This window comes from Drosophila persimilis, unplaced genomic scaffold (assembly GCF_003286085.1).
Source record: "Drosophila persimilis strain 14011-0111.01,24,50 unplaced genomic scaffold, DperRS2 tig00000000-arrow-pilon, whole genome shotgun sequence".
Classification (NCBI taxonomy): Eukaryota; Metazoa; Arthropoda; class Insecta; order Diptera; family Drosophilidae; genus Drosophila; species Drosophila persimilis.
In genome coordinates, this window is record NW_020825288.1 from 25796078 (window position 1) to 25814968 (window position 18891).

The following is an 18891-nucleotide window of genomic DNA, read 5'->3' on the forward strand; positions in this document are numbered from 1 at the left end:
ATTGAGCTGGGATAAACCTATGAACTGAAAATATAAAAGTCCAACTTACTGACTTGATTTACGGTCGTCCTCACCTGCTTCAGGCTGTCAAGAACTGATGGGCGATTTGCTGGGTTCAAGAGCAGGAGAAGAATAGTCTGGCAGATAGTGAAATAATTGTGGATGCTTTGGCAGTAAATATAAGTAAAAAGAAACTGACATTTTGAATCAGGGACTTAATTGGATTTTCCTTGAACCACTCTTATTCAATGGGAAAATACTACACACTGTTATAGCATTACGAGGATTACAGGGATTCAAAACGATTCGGATGAATGTAACCCCCGGATGAATGGGTAACAGCACTAGGGAAATCTATGTGATTGCAGAACAACGAGGATCCTCTTTTCCATTGTCCTGGTGCTTTGTGATTGATTCAAATTGAGGAGATTGGAGAGCGGGTTGCCAGCTACGGCTGCAGGTGCAAGGCGGTACAGCGGGGCTGTAGAAAGTCGGACGGAGTGCGCTCGCTCTGCTCTGACCTCGGCACTGAAATCGCCTTGAGACGACTCGTTTAATTCAATTAATTGAAATCCCAAACGGCGCCGGTTGCCTGGGGCGTAGCGAAGTGCGGTGCGGCAAGTGGTCGGTGAGGAGGTTTGGTTTGGTCGGATGTGGCAAAGAAAAAGTTCCCATGAGCGGGCACAGGGAGGGACCCTCCCTCTCTTTGGCTGGCAAATTGAAATGGCAGCCAACAGCTGCAGAATCCAGCAGGCTCCCCGGCCAAAACACCCAGCCAAAACACATCCTTGTTGGGGGCGTCTTTGTGTGCTTTGTGTGGCACTCTTTGTATGAAACAAAGCGAAGCCCAGCAAGGAGTGGAGAACCTGGAAAACAATGCGGAGGGTCACACAGTACCTGGGAACACTCTCAACGTACATGTCCTTGAGCCTACTATCTATTCACCTGATTATACCCTTTCAACAGTTTCATAATCAGTCCTAGGACGAAGCGGACGAAGCACTGTGGTGCCACCACTTGGCGTTCCTTTTTTTTGCCGCAAACGCAGACAGATACAGATACAGATCCAGAAAGAGAGCGTCCTAAACCGCATTGGATTATATGTACGTGTTGGCCCCGTTATTCATAAGACAAACAATTTTGACTTTGTAGAATTTAAATGGCCTTTTCGGCGCCAGGAGCATTAGTAGCGCGGGACTGTGGACAGGTGACGGAAATGTTCTTGATTGGGAGAGCATGTATTCCGGCAGAGGAGGTATTTCGGTGGTGTGTCTCTCGTTGCTATCTCTTGGAGCATTATCAGCAGAATAAACAATAAAATTTTGAGTAAACAATGCGAACAGCTCGCAAAAGTATTTCCCACGAAAAGGCCGAGAAGAGTGCCGAGAAAAGCGCCAAAGGTGGTCGGGGGTCGTGAGGATAGCGGTCCTTCAGGTGCCCCTGGTACTCGAATGAAGAGCTACAAGTGTAAGCTCTCTCAACGGGAGAATTAGTACGATGTCTGGGGAGAATGTCATGTGTAGGCACTTAAAAAATAATTGCATTGCACCTCAATACTCATTTTGGAAGGCAAATGGCAGACAATCCACAGAGCGTGTTCTCCAGCCCCCAAGTCGGGGCCGGCCCATCCGTCAGCGAGATGGATGCTCTGGCTCTGGATGTTAAAGCATGCGATGCGGCCAATCAATTTGCGTTTAGGTTAATGCCCCTCCAGCCCAGACAACAAGCACAGCACCGGTTGTGGGACCGGTGTAGGACCTCCTAATCATACGCATAACGAAAATAATCACGACAATAAAGTGTAGCCAGAGCCAGGCCAGCTTGGCTAATTGGCATTCATTCATAAGGCTCGGCACAGACTTCCCTCCTCCGAAAAGCACTGCCCGCTCTCTTGTCGCTCCCGCGCGACTGCGCGTCTTCGCGCTCTCTTCTGGCAGTCTGGCAACGCTGAGCGCGTAAAAGCGTAAACAAAGGGTGCATCCACTCCACTTGCGAGCAGTCCTCTGTTGTGTGTTCTGTTCTGTTGTTCTCCGGCAATGGCGGCCACCGGTTGTTCTCCGCACACGGTCTCTGTGGCACGGCCGCAGACACAGACGGGCTGTTCGTGAGTGTGATTTGCCGACGGCGATGCTAACTCTAACACTAACTGTAATACCAACGGCAGCAGTAGCGGTAATGACAGCGGTAATGGCGCCTATCCCTGCCCCCATAGTAAATGTGTTCGAGTGCTTATCTGGGAAATCGCGTGACTTTTCGCCGGCGTACTTTAGCACACATACTACATCCATCAGGAGCGGAGTTCCAGCTAACAAGAAGGACAATTTCCATGTGCTTTCGCCAATGCAGGTACCCAAGCGAGTACGGTACATCGGTATACATATACAGTTCCCCCTTTGGGTGTGAGGGTCGTGTCCTAGATGTCTTGGCGTGTTGTGAGCCGACATTTTGGACCATTAACAACAGGGCGAATGTTGCGAGTGCAATTTGAATAGCCGAACGTTGTACATACATCACATGCATGCATATCATGTCTACGAGACGTGCGAGGGACCCACTTTCTTGGCAGTGAGCAATCTCAATCGATAAATTCAAAGGAGCCAAGTGGTACCTACCCTACCCTACCCTACCCTACCCTACCATTCCACCCGTCTTTGGAATTCCATGAGCACTTCCCCCCAGTCCGAACCTTAGCAAACATTCCCAAAGTGCGCTGCTGACTTAAGCAAATTTGATGTGTCCGATTGGGTAGTAGAGTGTGCTTTCTTGGGTGTGCTCTTACTCGACTCGAACGCGTACTGTTATTTTTGCTGCCTGAAGGACTCGGGATGTCAATGAACCCCGTTTCGTACGGGTCCGCAGCATTGAATTTACTTGTCAGTCCTGGGGGTGGCGGCGACTCATGACACCAAAATGGTTGTCTTTTCTGTGTGTATCCCATCTATGATTGACATTTTAATATAGATTATGCTCGAGATCGAGACATTGAAGGCTCTCCCAAAGGGCTGCTCTGAGCGACCGGCCATAAACGTGCACAGCGTGTACCGGCTCCGCCGAGTCGCTTCGAATTATAGATTTTTCATCTGGCTATAACGATGATGTCACTTCGCCGGGCTCTGATTCGCAGGTTGATTGGAACAGAGTCTATCAATTCCGGTCCAAGCGCTAAAAAGCGCCACTAGGAATAGTGCTTTCCCCATCCCATTGTCCGAGCATCCGCACAGCCCGTTTTCCAATCCCGAAACTTGACAGAATTCAGCACCAGTCAGTAGTACTGGTTCAAGGCTCTAATCAGGAAGTGCCTTATGCTTGGGGTATAAATATTAAAGCGCAAGTAAATTTGTGTTTATAAATCGCCATAATATTTTCAAATCATAAAACGGACAAAACGAAAGGCCACAATACGCCGGCAGTCATACCATACCATACCATACCATTCCCGTAACCTGAGTAATACTCGTACTTTTCGCCCTGAGGTCCGCTCTGATCGTAAACACAAAATATCATAAAATGCAGCCGTTTATGGAGCTTACGGCGGAATGCCCATCTGCTGCGCTCCTTCTCCTGTCCCTGGCTTGCTCTGTGCTGCGATTTGTGTTAATGTGCTGTGGACGTGAAGGGGCAGACCTCATCCTCATAAGAATTATGATTAAGTGATGTGAATAGTGAAGGCGTCGCCATATAGCTGTATCCGTACACACGCGTCCGGAGAGACGTGGGGATGGGCTTGCCGTGGGAAACATGTGTCTGGCGGCATTCACTCACACTTGCGCCGTGGTTTTGTCAACACTTGTAATCCTTCGAGAAGCTCCCGGAGGGGGGACCCATTGTGGCAGGCACAACGTTTGAGGCACGCCAGGGATTAGTGCGCATTTTGAGCTTCGTTTTCTGCGAATCGGGCTAGAAATTAAAACATAAGTCTGCAACCAACGCCAGCCCCACTGATTGCCTCTCCGGATTTTCATTGTGAGGGTCTTATCCCATTAGCGGGGAGAGAACAATGACAGGATAAACGCCGAAGCAAAGGGAAAACGCCCGTAAAAAATGCAAATTTTCGGAGCTGAATTCCCGGTGTTTGCTTTGCCCTTTTATGCATGCTGCTAATGATGGGCTCGGGTCAGATTCGGCGCCACTCGTCTACGCTCCGTGCCTTGAGGCCGTGGCCCCGGACAAGTTTCGGCAGACGTTTGCGAAGAGAAGCTCTGAAAATATGAAAACATTTTGAGCCGTGGCATTAAATAGGCGCTCTTCTAATTGGAGTCTGCAGACACGCCCCACGCCGCACGCCCCACGCCCCCCGCCCCACGCCCTACACCCCAATCGAGGCAGCATTTTGATTGATTCTGCTGTCATTTGTGTTTCAATAACGGCTGCCACGGACTCGATGTTTGATGCGTGACTGCGAGGGGGGCCAGTGCAAACAGCTCAGAGTCCTCGCAGATCGAGTTTCGCTTTTTATGTGGTGTTTGCCGAAGGCCCAGCACCGTTTTACAAATGGATAGCCCATTGGCTAATGGCTAATGGCTAGCGGAGCGACTGCTCCAAGCCCCCACCCCCCCCACCTACTCGACCCAAATCGGGCGATTGTTAATTATGTAAAATCGATAAATTAAGTAAATTATTTTTGGCAGCCAGTGTGGAGTGAGGTGTGCAACTGCGGACGGTTTGGCGTCAATGAGTCACTTCCCGGAGATGCCGGAGACTACCGAGCGAAGGGTCGCGAAGGGAACAGATGGGACGGAGGGGCACGATAACGATGGCAGCAGAGCAGCTAAGCGGCTACGCCTTTATCGCATCAGTATCAGACCCCGTCCAGACCGCCAAGAGCCACGTGAATTGAAACTTAAAGTGGAGCTCCGTCCCCTATTACCCCTTGCCCACCCAACGCTTTTGTCGGGCTAACTTCGTTTTCCGTGAGATGAAAGCGCTTTATCCAGCGGAAGCGGATTTCGTAAGATGAAATCCGTTCTCTAAAAGCCGAAATCCGCTTTATGAGTGCTCTGTGGACCGGTTGGCGACTTCCCACAGCCACGCACCACTTTAAGTGCGGGTTGGTGAAAGGATTCGCATGTCACCGTGGGCATGCCCGAATGTGCCGTAAATATCCTTATATCCCAATAAACCGGTTCCCACTGTCACCTTCACTGCGAATGGATTCTACTTACTGTGGCCTGTGCCGATAGTAGACAATAGCTAAATACTAATGCTAAATTCAAACGGACCTCTCGCTCCGAATGTCGGATGCGCTGAAAAATTAATATTCAGAAAGACGTCGAGGTGGGGCCCTGGCTGCTACCGCAGCTGAGGCTGGCCACAAACCACAGCAAAGTTGACGAAATTGCTGTTCACGTAACTCAATAAAGGACTTCTAATTTAAATAAAAGCAACCAGAGCCGCCACCCGCGTCAATCTACCGAGGACCTGGCGAACAGGGCCAGGAGCACACACTGCCACCATTGAGGGGCGAAAAAGAGAGGAACACGTTCGCTGACTTTCCACTCCCACTGGGGGATTTCAAGGTGACACATGGCTCAGGGATAGACTGCTGACTGGGTTTCTTTTTCAAGCAATCACATCAAAGGACAGTCTGAGCTGCTGATGTGCCGTGGCGCCGCGCCGTGGCTGTGTCGAATTCATAAAATATTTAAATGCAAAAATGAGCATGCAAAACGGACGAATGTTTCGCTACATTAGCGATGAGGGCAACAAAAGCGCCAGCCCCCCCAGCCGGAGGCCATTCCCGCTCCCCTTGAGCATTTAATGAGCAGCTAGACTTTGGAGCAATTCCGTTAGCTCAGTCGGCACCCGTGGGACACTTTTTCTCACCGACCCCACGGCACCAGCCATTGTTCCCGTCGCTCTTCGCCCTGTGAAGCTAAATACCTAATGGCATCCCTAATGGGATGGCACCCAGCCCATCCCACGTTCTGGAACTAATGAAACAAAAAGTGCAAAAATCATAATTTTTATTTTGTTATAGCTAGCCTGGAACTTGGAATACGCTGGGAGCAATCGTTTTCTTTCTTGCGACAAACAAATCAACGTCCATTCCGAGCAGTCTTTGACGGAATGTAAGTCGATATCGCGGAAGTGTGCTCCATTAGCTGGATGTCGTGAGGGAATCTTACCAGCCCCGTAACAGCCCACTGCGATTTGTAAAAGTTTAGCTATTACGGGACATCCCGAAAGACATTTGAAAAATCATCCCATGGGTCCGCCTGCCCAATGACCCATACACGTGTACATATGTACTCCAACCGGATATATCTTTCCTTGCCTGTATTCTCAGAGCCCCGTATCAGCAATCGTGGAAGGCTCCCAACGTAATGGTACTTTTAAACAGCATGATGGAAATATACAAAACTGTACTCGTACATGCGTATACTTATTTGAGGGCGGCTGGTGGCAAATGGCGTACAATTGATACGTTTCCAATGACGCCGGGGAAACGGAACGGCAAGGAACGGGATGAACCCCTTGATGGACGAGACACGATGAGAACTGTCAGGGGCTGAACGCAAAGACGTCTTGATGGATAGATCTCTGAAGGAAAGCGAAGCAACGGCTCATCGAGCGGAGGCAGGAGTGGGACAGCAGAAGCCATCCAAATACGTATGCCAGGCACGACAAAATTGCTTCAATCAATCATAGAAAAACACTGCTTCCAATTAAGCGTGGCGAGGCATCCCTTGAGGTGCCAATGGTGGAAGTATTGTGATACAAAAGCAGACTGGCATCGAGTCTAAAACTAAAAAACTTTGCAACTATCAAACTATGGACCTGGGTACCCTATAACCCTGAGGAGGAGGACATTCGAAGACCCGCATATTTGACGTTGACGGGGGAAACTTTACGGAGAGCTGACATGTTTATATTTTGCACAAATCCCTTAGGCTCTGACCACTTTAGTGCACAAGTGTCAAACAAAACTAATCAAGCTTTAAAAAACTAAAACTGGTCACGAATTACTCTTCGCTCTACGGGGCCTACGGGAACGCCGTCTTTCTATAGTAGATTGCTATTAGTAAGCCTGCCATCCTTAGTGAACCGTAGAAAAATGCTTGGTGTGATTTTTATGCACAACTTTATCATGGGTGACCTAGTTAGCCCTGATCTGTTGAGCCGCATAAACGTCACGATTTCTATTAGATTCACTAAAAAACCACACATATATCGTTGTCCCCTCCACATTGTAGATCGAATTATTCCTTGGATGAACCGTTTAGGGTCTTATGCTCGGCCTATAATTCCCTCTACCAGACTATATCCACCTCTAATTCCCTGCCTCTTATTAAATTACTAATACTCACATATGTACCTGTCTCGTAATTAGTAATTGTAGTTGTAGTTTAGTCTAACAGCTGTCTTTCCTATTCGCGTTCGGCTCGGTTAACGCGCCACGCGTCATGCGGCAGCGCTCCTCGGTCGGTTGGACGGCAGGAGGGCATCCGCCTGGGATCCGCGCGTAACAGCCTTCTGCTGATGTCAGTAATTACATTGCCAATTGAAAGATGCAGCCATTGCATATCACAAGTTGCTGCGTAGACCCAACTCTACATTTATGTATACCCGATATGTATATAATTAGTATGGCTCCACCTGACGGCGCTAATATTGAACGACACAACAAAGAGTGCGTGCGAGAGAGACAGAAAATCAGTCAGAACGCGTCGTCGGGCGCTGCGTAGCGACCGGAGATTAATTTGTTCCTTTTGTTTATAATAATGTTCAGATCTGATTGTTTTTGATTTCTCTTCCTAGACTACTAGACTACTTCGTCTCGATCGCGCCGAGGAATAGATTGTGGGACCGAGTTGTTTTCTTCGTTCTGGTTATAATATTTATTCGATCTGATCTGAATTCTGCATAGCATTACATTTTTTTTTTTTTTTGTACAATATGTCCGAAATGAAAAATGATGAATAGTGTGCCTTGTATGTGTGTGTATCCGAGTGCGGGGGTAAATGGGTCAGTGTGTAAGTTCTGGTGCTCCATTAGCGGTTCCAGACATCCAGTAGCTTGATAGCGTTCTCCAGGCATCCCGAGGAGATGACGAGAGCGCGAACATTGCGGCGATGATTATTGTAGCCCATTTCAAGCAGTTTGTCCAGCTGCTCACGAAAAGACCGTAGCAAATACTCGTAAATAAGATTCAATATGACCTGCCGAAGAACGGCCCGAATGTCGCCCAGGTTCAAGCCGCTGTGCGACGCCTCCCAAGGGTTGGGCAGCGGCTCTCTGTTCTCAAGTCCGCGCTGGGAATTTCCCCCATTGTCATGGCCGCGCGAGAACTGCTGATAGGTCCTGGCCACATTGTCTTCTTCGGATCTGCGCATTTTATTGTCGAGGCGGCCCAGCAGCTGAGGACCACCAGGGACGAGCTCCAAGCGCATTGTTATCAGATAACGTCGACGGCGTACATACTCCAGCTTGTCCGGACTCATGGGCAGCGACACCTCCAGGGCCACCTTGCGATTGGTCTTCAAGTAACTACGGAGCGCGTCGCCCGTGATGCCATTCTTTTTCAGAATTTGCTTCAATTGCCTCTTCAACAGGTTCTTCAGACGGTCCGGATTTTTGAGAATCTCTCTCACGTCTTCGGCAAACTTAGGCCCGAGCAGGCCGGTCCACGCCGCCTGTTTTGGGGGCGCGGCCACAGCTGCCGGTTGGCTGGGCGCAGCGTTGCCTCGACGGCACACCACGTGCACATTGACGCCAGAAGTGATGCCAATGGTGTCAATAGTGACATCATCACGGAGCACCTGGCCGCCGAAGACCAGCACAATTTTGTCAATAGCCCGCTCGAAACGCACGGCCACCAGGGCCCGCAGATTCCGAATCAACTCATTCTTGCGCACCGAGACGATTGCCTCCATATCTACGGACTTGGCCACTATTTCTATGTAGTTTTCGCGGCTCATGGCGTCGACTCGTATGAATTGTAGATATAAAGAAAACGATCGGTTCTGTTGTTATCTGCTGTGCGGAATTTTTCAACTGAATTTGTCTTTCTGACTTGGGGATTTTTGATTCCTGAAGTTTTCAGTCTGCTCTGATGCCAAAAAATTTTGTTCGAGAGCTGCACATGTCCAAGTGCTGCCAAACTTGATTATAATCGTCTTTACCAACACTAGATGTTTACCAGCACTAAAATGCGTTAAAAAAGCCGCATCCCAACAATATACGATTTTGCTACTGGAAACGGAAACATTTTCTTACGTCCCTTGCATACAGTGAATCCCGTGCAAACGGAGCCCTCCGCAGACATGTCGGAACCTTTATTCCACATCCACTCAGCCCCCACTCTGTCTGTCGTTTCAGACGGATCGTGCTTGCAACTGGCTCCCCAAGTTCGAGGGCAGGTAGCCGAGTCAACAAGCAAACACCGGTACTCCGCTGGGAGCACACATCCGCATCCTATCCACAGCTGCGGCCAGAGGCAGTACGGAACACAACACGGACAGGACTGGCCACAGCCGAATCAATTGGATTTCAAAGGGAGAGGTGGATCCGCAGATTGGCGAGCACCATTGATGTAGCAGCCATGGGCGCCAATACATCGAGCAGAGCCGACGCGAGTCTGCTCGCCGACGATGACGGTGAGTGGGGATTGGGATAGATTAAAGCAAATAGCTTGAACATCACAGTAGCCCGGCCTTGACTTGACAACCTATTGAAATAGCTTACGGGCACGCACCCGAATCCAACTGAGGGGTCGAAGGGGGGCCATGGAGCTGTGGAGAATGGACGAACTGTGCCTGGTGAAAATATTGAAATGCCTCGCCCTGCCGGACCAGCTGGCCATGCTCCAGACCTTCCAGCGGTGTCGCCCGCTCCTGGGGCGCATCTGGCGCTCGCAACTGACCGAGATTAAGCTCAATCTGCTGGAGGTGCCGCTGCACAAGGACGACTTCGACTTCCTCCTGACCAACGGCCGGGCGCAGCTGAACGAGCTGAGGCTCAACTACCTGGGCAGGGACCACTTTGAAGTGCTCGTCGGGCACAGGTTTCCCCAGCTGCGGCTCCTCGAGGTCGATCTCCTGCCGCCGTTCTTCCTGTGCCCCCGATTGTTGCATCAGCTGGGACAGACTATGCCGTTGGCGTTGGGTAGTAATACATTTTAGGGGGTGTGCGAGTGGGTGTTCAATTGGTCAATAAAGTGGTCTGCAATCCTTAAAATCAGGTGATATACGCATTCCATCTCTCTTACATTTTCAGTAAATTTTGACCATTTCCAAATACTTCGTGCTATCGGCAAGGGAAGCTTTGGCAAGGTAAGAGCTTCCGCATGCACCCACATGGGTGCACCGGCATACTTATCGCGTGGGACTGAGCTGAACAAGCTGAACAATCGAACATTCACAGGTGTGCATTGTGCAGAAGCGAGACAGCGGCATTCTGTATGCCATGAAATATGTGAGTCGCTCCGCCTGCGAGATGCGTGGAGCGCTGGGCGGTGTCATCAAGGAGGTTGAGCTGCTGTCCTCATTGGAGCATCCGTTTCTAGTCAATTTATGGTTCTCATTTCAGGGTAAGTGCACACAAACACAAACACAAAACCCAAACCCAGCCCAGACAGACCCGGCAAGCACCACCTTAAGTTCGAGTATGCAAATGAAGCTGCCACTGCCACTGGCACTGCCACCTTTGGCCGCTTAGCAGCTCCGCTCCTGAGTCTATCACTGCTCTTGGAGCCGTTGCCGTTGCCGTTTCTGTTGCTGTGGCTGATTGGCAATCAAAATGCAAATTAACTCTGTACATTTCCTTTGAAGCCCGAGACTATGACATTTATACTCGTATATCTTTCATCCTTATGGCACACTCACACTCACACCCACATCCACATCCAGACGAGGAGGACTTATTCATGGTATGCGACCTGTTGACTGGTGGTGATTTGAGATATCACTTACAGAACCGAGTAAGTCCGCACGCGACAACTCTTAGCCTTCAGACTCAGACTCTACTCCCTTTTCCGGGCCCATGCCTGTGTCCGTTCTCCTTTCAGGTTGAATTTTCCGAGCAGAGTGTGGCCTTATTAGTGTGCGAGCTTGGCAGTGCGCTGGAGTACCTGCAGACACAGCGGGTGGTCCACAGGGACATCAAGCCAGACAATATTCTATTGGATGATGGCGGTGAGTATCCGGAGAACAGGACTCGTTCCGGTTGGACGGGAGACGCTTTTCATTTTCCGAGACAACATCCAGGCCATCCGCGTCTATAATTCATAATAATGACATGGTGGTCGTGCTCAAAAATGTATTGATTTCATTTGGAAAGTTCTGTACACAGTACGGCCTCTGAAGCTTCTCTTGGGGTGGCACAAATTATTCATTTGCCACCCAGCCATACAGTGGGACATGGCAATCGACCGACCGACCGACCACAGTGACGAGCAACCAGCCAGGCGGGCTGAGAGTCTTTTTAATGACATTCAGGTGATCCAACGATGTGTTCATATCCACGTATGTACATATTGTGTGCTGATTCACAATGTCTATAGTGTTAGGGAAAGTATTTTGTTCCCAATCTAAGTGGAATTTCCAATCACGGAACGATATTCTGACTCGTTTTGTTCGTGGCAATAACACAGAAATATACGAGTCAGCCGCGGGAAATTGTTTTCTTCATTCATTTAGTAGATTTTGTCTAAGTACAACTGCTGTTGCCAGTGCTCGTGTTCCACTCAATATTCTCGAATGCACTTCATTCACGAACATTGCCAAGAACATTCAATAATAATTGTTATTGAATTGCAAGCGGAGTAAAGGGAATGGGCGAATGGAAAGCCAACCGCAATTAGATTACCACCCACTCGTACGCCCACTTGAAGGAGCCACATGCATGCATTAAGAGTGCCGCCCCCACTGACGAGAAATTAATTCCAGGACACGCTCATTTGACTGATTTTAATATTGCGACGAGGCTGCAGAAGGATGCGATGGCCTGCAGCATGTCGGGGACGAAGCCGTATATGGCGCCAGAGGTTTTTCTATGCGCCCTGGACGAAGTGGGTGAGTGTGTCTGCCCAGGCACAAGCTGAATTAAACCTACCGAAGCGATAATTGACTGCTTCCTGATTGTTTCAATTTAATTACAGCTGGCTATAGCTACCCAGTGGACTGGTGGTCCCTGGGCGTTGTGGCCTACGAAATGCGTAGCAACGTCCGCCCCTTTGTGGTGCACTCGAACACGCCCTTGGCGGAGATCAAGAACATCCTGAACACCCCTGTGCACTATCCCCGCTATTGGAGCAGCAACTTCATCGATCTGCTGCAAAAGGTACGTTAGCTGCTAGCGACCACCGAGGGATCTTCGTTTCAGATCGCACTCTACTTTCTTGCAGTTACTCTCCACGTATCCCGGGGGCAGGATCAGCACTCAGCATGAGCTGCACCAGACGCCGTTGCTGCGGAACATTGACTTTCAGCAGGTGCTCGACAAGAAAATAAAGCCCATCTTCAAGCCACCCGAAGACCACCTGAACTGCGACCCGTGCTTGGAGCTGGAGGAGATGATTGTGGAGACGCGGCCGCTGCACAAAAAAAAGAAGCGTCTGGCCAAACAGCGGTCAGCCCAACGCGACAGCGACCCAGAGACCGTGCTCGTCAAAGAGTTCATCGTCTACAATCGCTACAAAGAGCTTAAGCGAAAGGCCATGGAACAGAAGGAGAACGACTGGCAGCGTGAGCTCGAATTGGCCATGGCCAACTCGATAGTCAACAGCTTGGCCCCCATTCAAGAGAGGCCCGCCTCGTCCACTTCCACGTCTATTAGCCATGCAACAAACCCCGCGATCACCACTCCCACGCCTACGCCAGCAGCCACCAATTCACCGTCTGGCAACGCAAGGTGCACCGCCTGCAAAGAGAGTGATAGCATCGAATTCATAGATCGCACGCCGTCCCCGCAGGGCACGGGCGGAGGAGCCACAACTGCCACCCCGACACGGCTCTGCAGCACGTTGGACAAGGCAACGGGCACGGCACAAAAGTAGTATCGTACGATCAGTGCGAATACCACCCGAACCCTCCGCACGGAACTAATGGCACATTCATGAGTGCATCATCGTATGGCAACGCAACAGGTTTCACTGCGAGCACAAGCACAAGCCCCAAGGCACATCCAAAGAGATCCAGAACCTACGAGTATTTTTCGAATTCCGCTGAATTTCACCTTTGTACGAGTACGTGTACGCGTAGTTATACATAAATATAAATAAAATAAAACATATAATTTGTATTTCTATTGCCTAAGTCTTAAGTGTAAGTCCCTTTGTACATATGCGTGTATCTATGATTAGCTGTTAGCTGAAATCAAAATAAATGTAAAGAGGCACTGCAGAAAGCGGGGTTTACCTCAATAAAACTGGCAGCGTAGTTTCGATTTTTTTTAAGTTTTTATTTCAAGTTATATTTCATTCATGTTTCACATATTTTTGTAATGCCTTTCTTTGTATAAAAAAGAGTAAATAATTATGTTCTGTATGTATAATTGTTGTATTCACGCACTTGTTGATCTCTCGTTAAATATATTAGTTATTCTGGGTTGGTGTTATTATTGGATTGGTTGGTGTGTGTCGAAAGTGGCTAAACACTAACCAAATTTCTATAATAATCCCCTTCTGTATATTATTTTATCAGCAAAATGCAACATGTTAATAGTTTGTTAATTTCTCTGGTTCTATCCGCGATCTCTCGTTTTCATTTGTGGGCTTTTACGGTTAATTTTACATTTTACGAATATCATTTTAACATCTTTCACCCATCATTCCCCTCCCCACCCTGTCGTCAGCAGCTCAACTGCATTGGGGGCTGGGTGGGGTCGGAAGATGGTCGCTGGGTCTCGGTGCGAGGGTGAGAAAATGGAAAAGAATCAAGAAAGTCCCCAGCATGGGGAGCGTTTACATCGAGAAGCGAATAGAGCAAGTGTGTGAATGATTCTTTCTCAATAGAAATGGTGTTCCACTCTGCATTTGTGGAAGGAGTATTTCAAAGATTCAATTAAGTTGAATAGCTTACAAGATTTAACGAATTTTTCTTTTGTTTTTCTTAAGCAAAAACAAATGCAATTGTTTAGAAAAGCGTCAGTTTTGTGTGTGTGTTCTGTGTCTCTTTAGAAAATCTGCTTTTTTGTTCTCATCTTTTGGTTTTTTGTTTTTGTTAGAAGAATGAAGGAGTAGAGGAAACTACAAGCTGCTAAAATGATGTTCCGTGTATGTTTGAGTGAGTGTGTGGGAGGGAGATGAGTGTAAGTGTATGTGTAGTGTAGTGTGTAGTATGTAGTGTTGTTGGAGTTCGGCGTGTCATTTTTTGTTTGTTATTTCTCGGCTTTTTCTAAACAAAATGTTACTTTTTTTCGTTGAACTCCATGCGTGGCACTGCAGGCGGACATCCGCCGCAGCCGTTTGGTGGCTGCGCTAAGCGCTTGGTCATACTATACTGTGGTGGTGTCCACAGACTCGATACGTGCAGCGCTCGCGTCTCCGGCCCCCACAGTAGCAGACTCCGCCCCGTTCAGCGCACCGCCATCGACATCGTTGCCACCCTCGACAGCGCCGGCATTGGCAGCTGCGCCATTCTTCTTGGCGCCAAACTGGATCAGCTCGACGTGCACGTTGATGGTTTTCGTCTGTGCTGTCTCTGCAGACTCGGCTGGCTCCGACTTCACTACAGTTTCACCCTCGGCAACAGCTGCGACTGCCGGAGCCGGCTCGCCACCGGTGGTGATGGTCAGCGAGAGATCGTTCAGTGATTTCAACACCTTGTCGACATCGTCCTGGGTGCTGGGAGTGCCATTGCGGTTGCCAAAGTAGAGGTAGCACTTGCCGAAGTGACCTGTCAGGAAAAGCGTCGAGTAAATAGTCATTGTTCACCTCTCCACCAAAGTTTTATAAAACTACTTACCCTTCCATGCGATAGACATCGGATTGCATTCGCGCTTACGAAGCTCACTCTTCAGATCCTTGACGCGAATGTCACGAGTCAAGTTAGTCAACTTAACGCAAAAGTCACGCGGCCCGCGGTTTTTCTTCTTCGTCTGACGACGCTCGCCAGCGCCCCCCTCATCGAACTTACGATCCTCACTCTTGGCACCTCCCTCAACTCCAGACTGATCGCCCTCAGACTGAAATTTAATGAAAGTGTGAAAAGGGAGTCCATAATGGCCCAAAGTACCATCAATTAAAGTCACCTTGGTTGTGCGTCTGCGGCGGTTGACGAAGCGACCCTTTCGGCGTGGAGCCCGTTTCTGGGTATTTTCCTGCATTGGTGAACCATACATATGTCCATATAATATGCTTTATACTTTAGACAGATGTATTATTTTACTTACGCCCTGTTGTTCGTTGTCAGTCTGTGAGGTGGTGCGTCCTGGGTTTCCTCGTGGGAAGCGACGACGCAATGGCCCACGACGGCGCCTACTGTTTTGATGCTGCTCAACATCAGTGTCCTCCGACTTCAAGGCAATGGTCTTGCCTGATTTCTCCTCCTGCTCCTTGAGCTGTTGCAGAACGGGCAAGATCTTAAGGCGACGCTCAGACAAAATCTCCCAAAAGACGCCATTGGGACGGGGCAAGCGCTTTGCAACGCGTATGACCTCTGTGGGCGTTACGATAATGTCCACTGGTGTATCGTACTTCTGAAACAGATTCAAGGGCAGAGTGTCCACCACCTGCAGATCGTGCACAATCGTGGCTATCACTGTGTCCGGTGTTATGGCACCCAACTCAATGAGCAGACCAATGTCCAGGTCCGCAAATCCATTGCCACGACCAATTCGGTAGCCCTCGCGTGAAACTACGACGGAACCAATCACCACAAGGTCTAATTTCAGTTTACTCTCCAGTCCGATTTCCGTGCGGAACTTGAGAATATCCTGGACGCGCAGAGCCTCTTTCTTCTGTTCGTCGGTGGCGTCGGCTGGTACATCGACCTTAAGGCACAGTGCCGACGAGTCGCGTGTGCTGGGCAAATAAACAGACTTGTCGGCGAGCAAAGCCTGTTCCTTAAAGTCGTGAAGGGCGCGATCGATGTTCACCTTGATGTGCTCTGCGGAAATAGCAACATAAATGAGTGTCGTGTCCTATAAATGTGTTCACTCAATCAACTTACCGGCCTTCTTGAACTCCTCCTCCTGAATGAGCAATGCAGCAGCCTTATCGGCATCCACAAATGCAGGAATCCGATTGAATATGTTGTTAAATCCAATGCCAACCTTGCCCTCCTGGATCTTTTTCCAAGTCTGCACACGGAGGGAGCGCTTTGTGGGCTCCACGGGCTGAGCTGTTGGAGGAAACATGTTAGTTTCTTGAGCATTCAGTTTACAAGTAATGCATAAGTACGTAAGCCGGTAAAAAACAAAAAGAAGTGAGCGGCGGTCGCTGCCAGTTCTTATCGCTGACCCGAGCCCATAGCTGAGGCATGTTATCACGCCAGTTTTACGCTGGACTGAAAGCGAATAAATTTCTCAGCTGATACTGGAGCTGATAAACCGGTTTCCACGCCCAACAATCAGATATTAGCAATTTAGTCTAAACAAACACTACTAAACGCCGGCACGGAACTGTCTTTCAACAAACAAATGTGCATGGAAAACATTCGGCAGGGTTGCCACATTTTTGAATTTCCGTAAAGTCTATGCACATGAACACACACGCAAATGCATACGTACGTGTGTGTGCAAAAATAATGATTACAAACAAATTCTGGTGCACATGCATACAGATGTGCAGAAAGAAATTGCGTGTGCGTGTTTGAAAATTCAATTTAAAAGCATTTAAATATCGATATTGACGCATGACCAATAAGTTGGCAACGCTCTAGCACTCAGGCACACACACACACATACACGCACTAAACATTTCTTGGCGATGAGCGCATCAAAACGCGAATTTCTCAATTAATATGTATGCATGTGAGTAGTGATGTGTGCTTGTGTGCGAGTGTGCGAAGGGGAAACGGACAGGCGACAAGAATGACATTAGACGGCCCGAAAACTCGACAGATCGAGCAAGGGCAGTCAAAATGTTTGCCGAAAATGATTCATTGTGCACTATTTGCGGGCACCGCTTGGTAATTGTAAGCAGTCCCAGTAGTTTTTAGCATAAGAATGCGCGCCACGATGACGTAATTGGTACCAACAACAAAAACCGAAGACCGCCGACCGACATGAAAAAAGCGGGCATGTACAGACAATTGTTTTTGTTGTACTTTTTCTCATCTCTCTGCTCTTATCCTTCTTCATCCGAGTTTCCTTTTGACGTTTAGTTTCGGCAATTTGACAACTCATTTACCGCAAGAGCCGCATAGAAAGAAATATGGCGGAATTTTTTGACAACTTTTTTGTGCACTCTATGTAAAATGGCCGAATGTACACGGTGGAGGGGGGAGTGAGAAAAAAGAAAAAATATTCGTCTAGGGCCGCCCGCTAAAATAATTCCCTTGATCTGCTTTAAAGGCAGCAATAGTGCAATGCACTAACTAAACACATATACGAACACGACGACGCAGAATGTTTATGATAACATTCTCACACTCGCGCAAAATATATGCAAGTTTTCTGTTCTACTTCGTCACCGTCACCCTGACGGAGAATACTTACTTGTCGATGACACCTCCTGGGCTGTGTTAGCGCCATTCTCCGCGGCGGCTGCAGCTGCAGGATCTGCGTTGCTTTGATTTTCCATAGTAATTCGATTAAAAATTGTGTACTTGAACTATTTTTTCTTGCTTTTTTTTCTTCAACAATTTATTTTTTCACTGAACACAATTTCTCGGCAACGTGCCTTCCAACTCCACCAGTGTGACCGCGGACTTTTCGATCAAATATACCGGCCGACCCTCAGAAATATACCGAAACATACCGCATCATTTAAAAAATATACCGTAAATATACTGACGAATTCAAGGTATATTTTACATATTCCTCGTTTTTGATATTCCGTGGAATATTACAAGCTATATGGAACATTTAGCTATGCCCAGATAATTTTATACGATTGATAAATCAATTTTCTACTTGTTTGGCTTACTTTAAATAATTGCTTTTATTGGATTTCTATATGAAATGGACAAAATCAACACAACCACGTTTTTGGGAAAAAAAAGTTTTGGAAAAACATCGATGTGATCGATGTTTACAATATTGCTAATGTGTGTGATCTAATGGTAAAATTAGTTTGAAGTTTTAGCTGAAATGATTTATTTTTCGTCTTTACCCTCAGCTATAATTATTACGCCACCCTTAATGAGTGATGATAGTTGACACGATAGGCACCACTTCTAAATGGCTTTGATAAAATTTGTATGTTTGCTTTGGAGACAATAGTAGTTTATGAATAAAGAAATACGATGAGTTTTAAAATAAAAATATACTCTTTTTGAAATTATTTTACCCTGTTTTGAACAAAACCTTATTTACTATATTCATTTCATACCCTTCATGGGTTAATTTTAGCCGAACATTTTGAAAACATGGATGTATCATCGGACTTATCGATATAACATACTCAAAATATACTATAATATACTCTGACTTTCAGAAATATACCGTCCCATTTCAAAATATACCGTTGAAAAAGCGAACTTAGCCCACTTAAACCCCCTTTATTTAAACAGGTTAACAACTTGAGCTAAACCAAGTTGCTAAACCAACAGCTAAATCAAGCAAATAACAGCTTTTATTTTATCTTCCACGCCCAAGTGTACCGCGACACCAACCACGCTGCCCATTCTTCATTTATTTTATGGCGGTCAGGTCTATTAATCAATAAGCTGAAGGCTCAAATCAAAAACCAAACTCACATCAAAAATAATTTTTGTAGAAGGGATTGCACTTGCGGTCACTCACACGACAAAAGAAGATCAGATTAAAGATTAGACTAAATACGGTTAA

At 47.7% G+C, this 18891-nt stretch overlaps 3 protein-coding genes across 3 annotated transcripts; 1 reads left to right on the forward strand and 2 right to left on the reverse strand.

Moving 5' to 3' along the window:
• The first annotated feature begins 2050 nt into the window (after nt 1–2050).
• LOC6591594 (serine/threonine-protein kinase 32A) lies at nt 2051–13329 on the forward strand. The gene is made up of 9 exons (XM_026984104.1): nt 2051–2346; nt 9319–9596; nt 10216–10271; nt 10363–10528; nt 10848–10918; nt 11006–11132; nt 11886–12011; nt 12098–12279; nt 12344–13329. Exons 1-9 carry the CDS (start codon nt 2216–2218, stop codon nt 12992–12994), a joined length of 1788 nt encoding a protein of 595 aa, XP_026839905.1. The 5' UTR covers nt 2051–2215; the 3' UTR covers nt 12995–13329.
• On the reverse strand, nt 7818–9028 carry LOC6591593 (ubiquilin-2). Its single transcript, XM_002017503.2, has one exon. The coding sequence runs from the start codon at nt 8916–8918 to the stop codon at nt 7992–7994; it is 927 nt and encodes a 308-aa protein (XP_002017539.1). The 5' UTR covers nt 8919–9028; the 3' UTR covers nt 7818–7991.
• Nucleotides 13330–13423: 94 nt separating the features above from the next.
• Nucleotides 13424–17773, reverse strand: LOC6591595 (methenyltetrahydrofolate synthase domain-containing protein). The gene is made up of 6 exons (XM_002017505.2): nt 17599–17773; nt 16110–16280; nt 15331–16046; nt 15190–15258; nt 14904–15123; nt 13424–14834 (listed from the first exon to the last, which is right to left on the reverse strand). The coding sequence occupies exons 1-6, from the start codon at nt 17681–17683 to the stop codon at nt 14434–14436; spliced, it is 1662 nt and encodes a 553-aa protein (XP_002017541.1). The 5' UTR covers nt 17684–17773; the 3' UTR covers nt 13424–14433.
• Nucleotides 17774–18891: the final 1118 nt, after the last annotated feature.

Coding starts and splice junctions, on each gene's coding strand:
- LOC6591594 (XM_026984104.1), top strand. CDS start 2,216: ATGTGTTCGAGTGCTTATCTGGGAAATCGCGTGACTTTTCGCCGGCGT. Junction 10,272..10,362: donor GCAAGGGAAGCTTTGGCAAG/GTAAGAGCTTCC, acceptor GAACATTCACAG/GTGTGCATTGTGCAGAAGCG. Junction 12,280..12,343: donor TCATCGATCTGCTGCAAAAG/GTACGTTAGCTG, acceptor ACTTTCTTGCAG/TTACTCTCCACGTATCCCGG.
- LOC6591593 (XM_002017503.2), bottom strand. CDS start 8,918: ATGAGCCGCGAAAACTACATAGAAATAGTGGCCAAGTCCGTAGATATG.
- LOC6591595 (XM_002017505.2), bottom strand. CDS start 17,683: ATGGAAAATCAAAGCAACGCAGATCCTGCAGCTGCAGCCGCCGCGGAG. Junction 15,259..15,330: donor CTGACAACGAACAACAGGGC/GTAAGTAAAATA, acceptor TCACCAATGCAG/GAAAATACCCAGAAACGGGC. Junction 14,835..14,903: donor GATGTCTATCGCATGGAAGG/GTAAGTAGTTTT, acceptor TTTTCCTGACAG/GTCACTTCGGCAAGTGCTAC.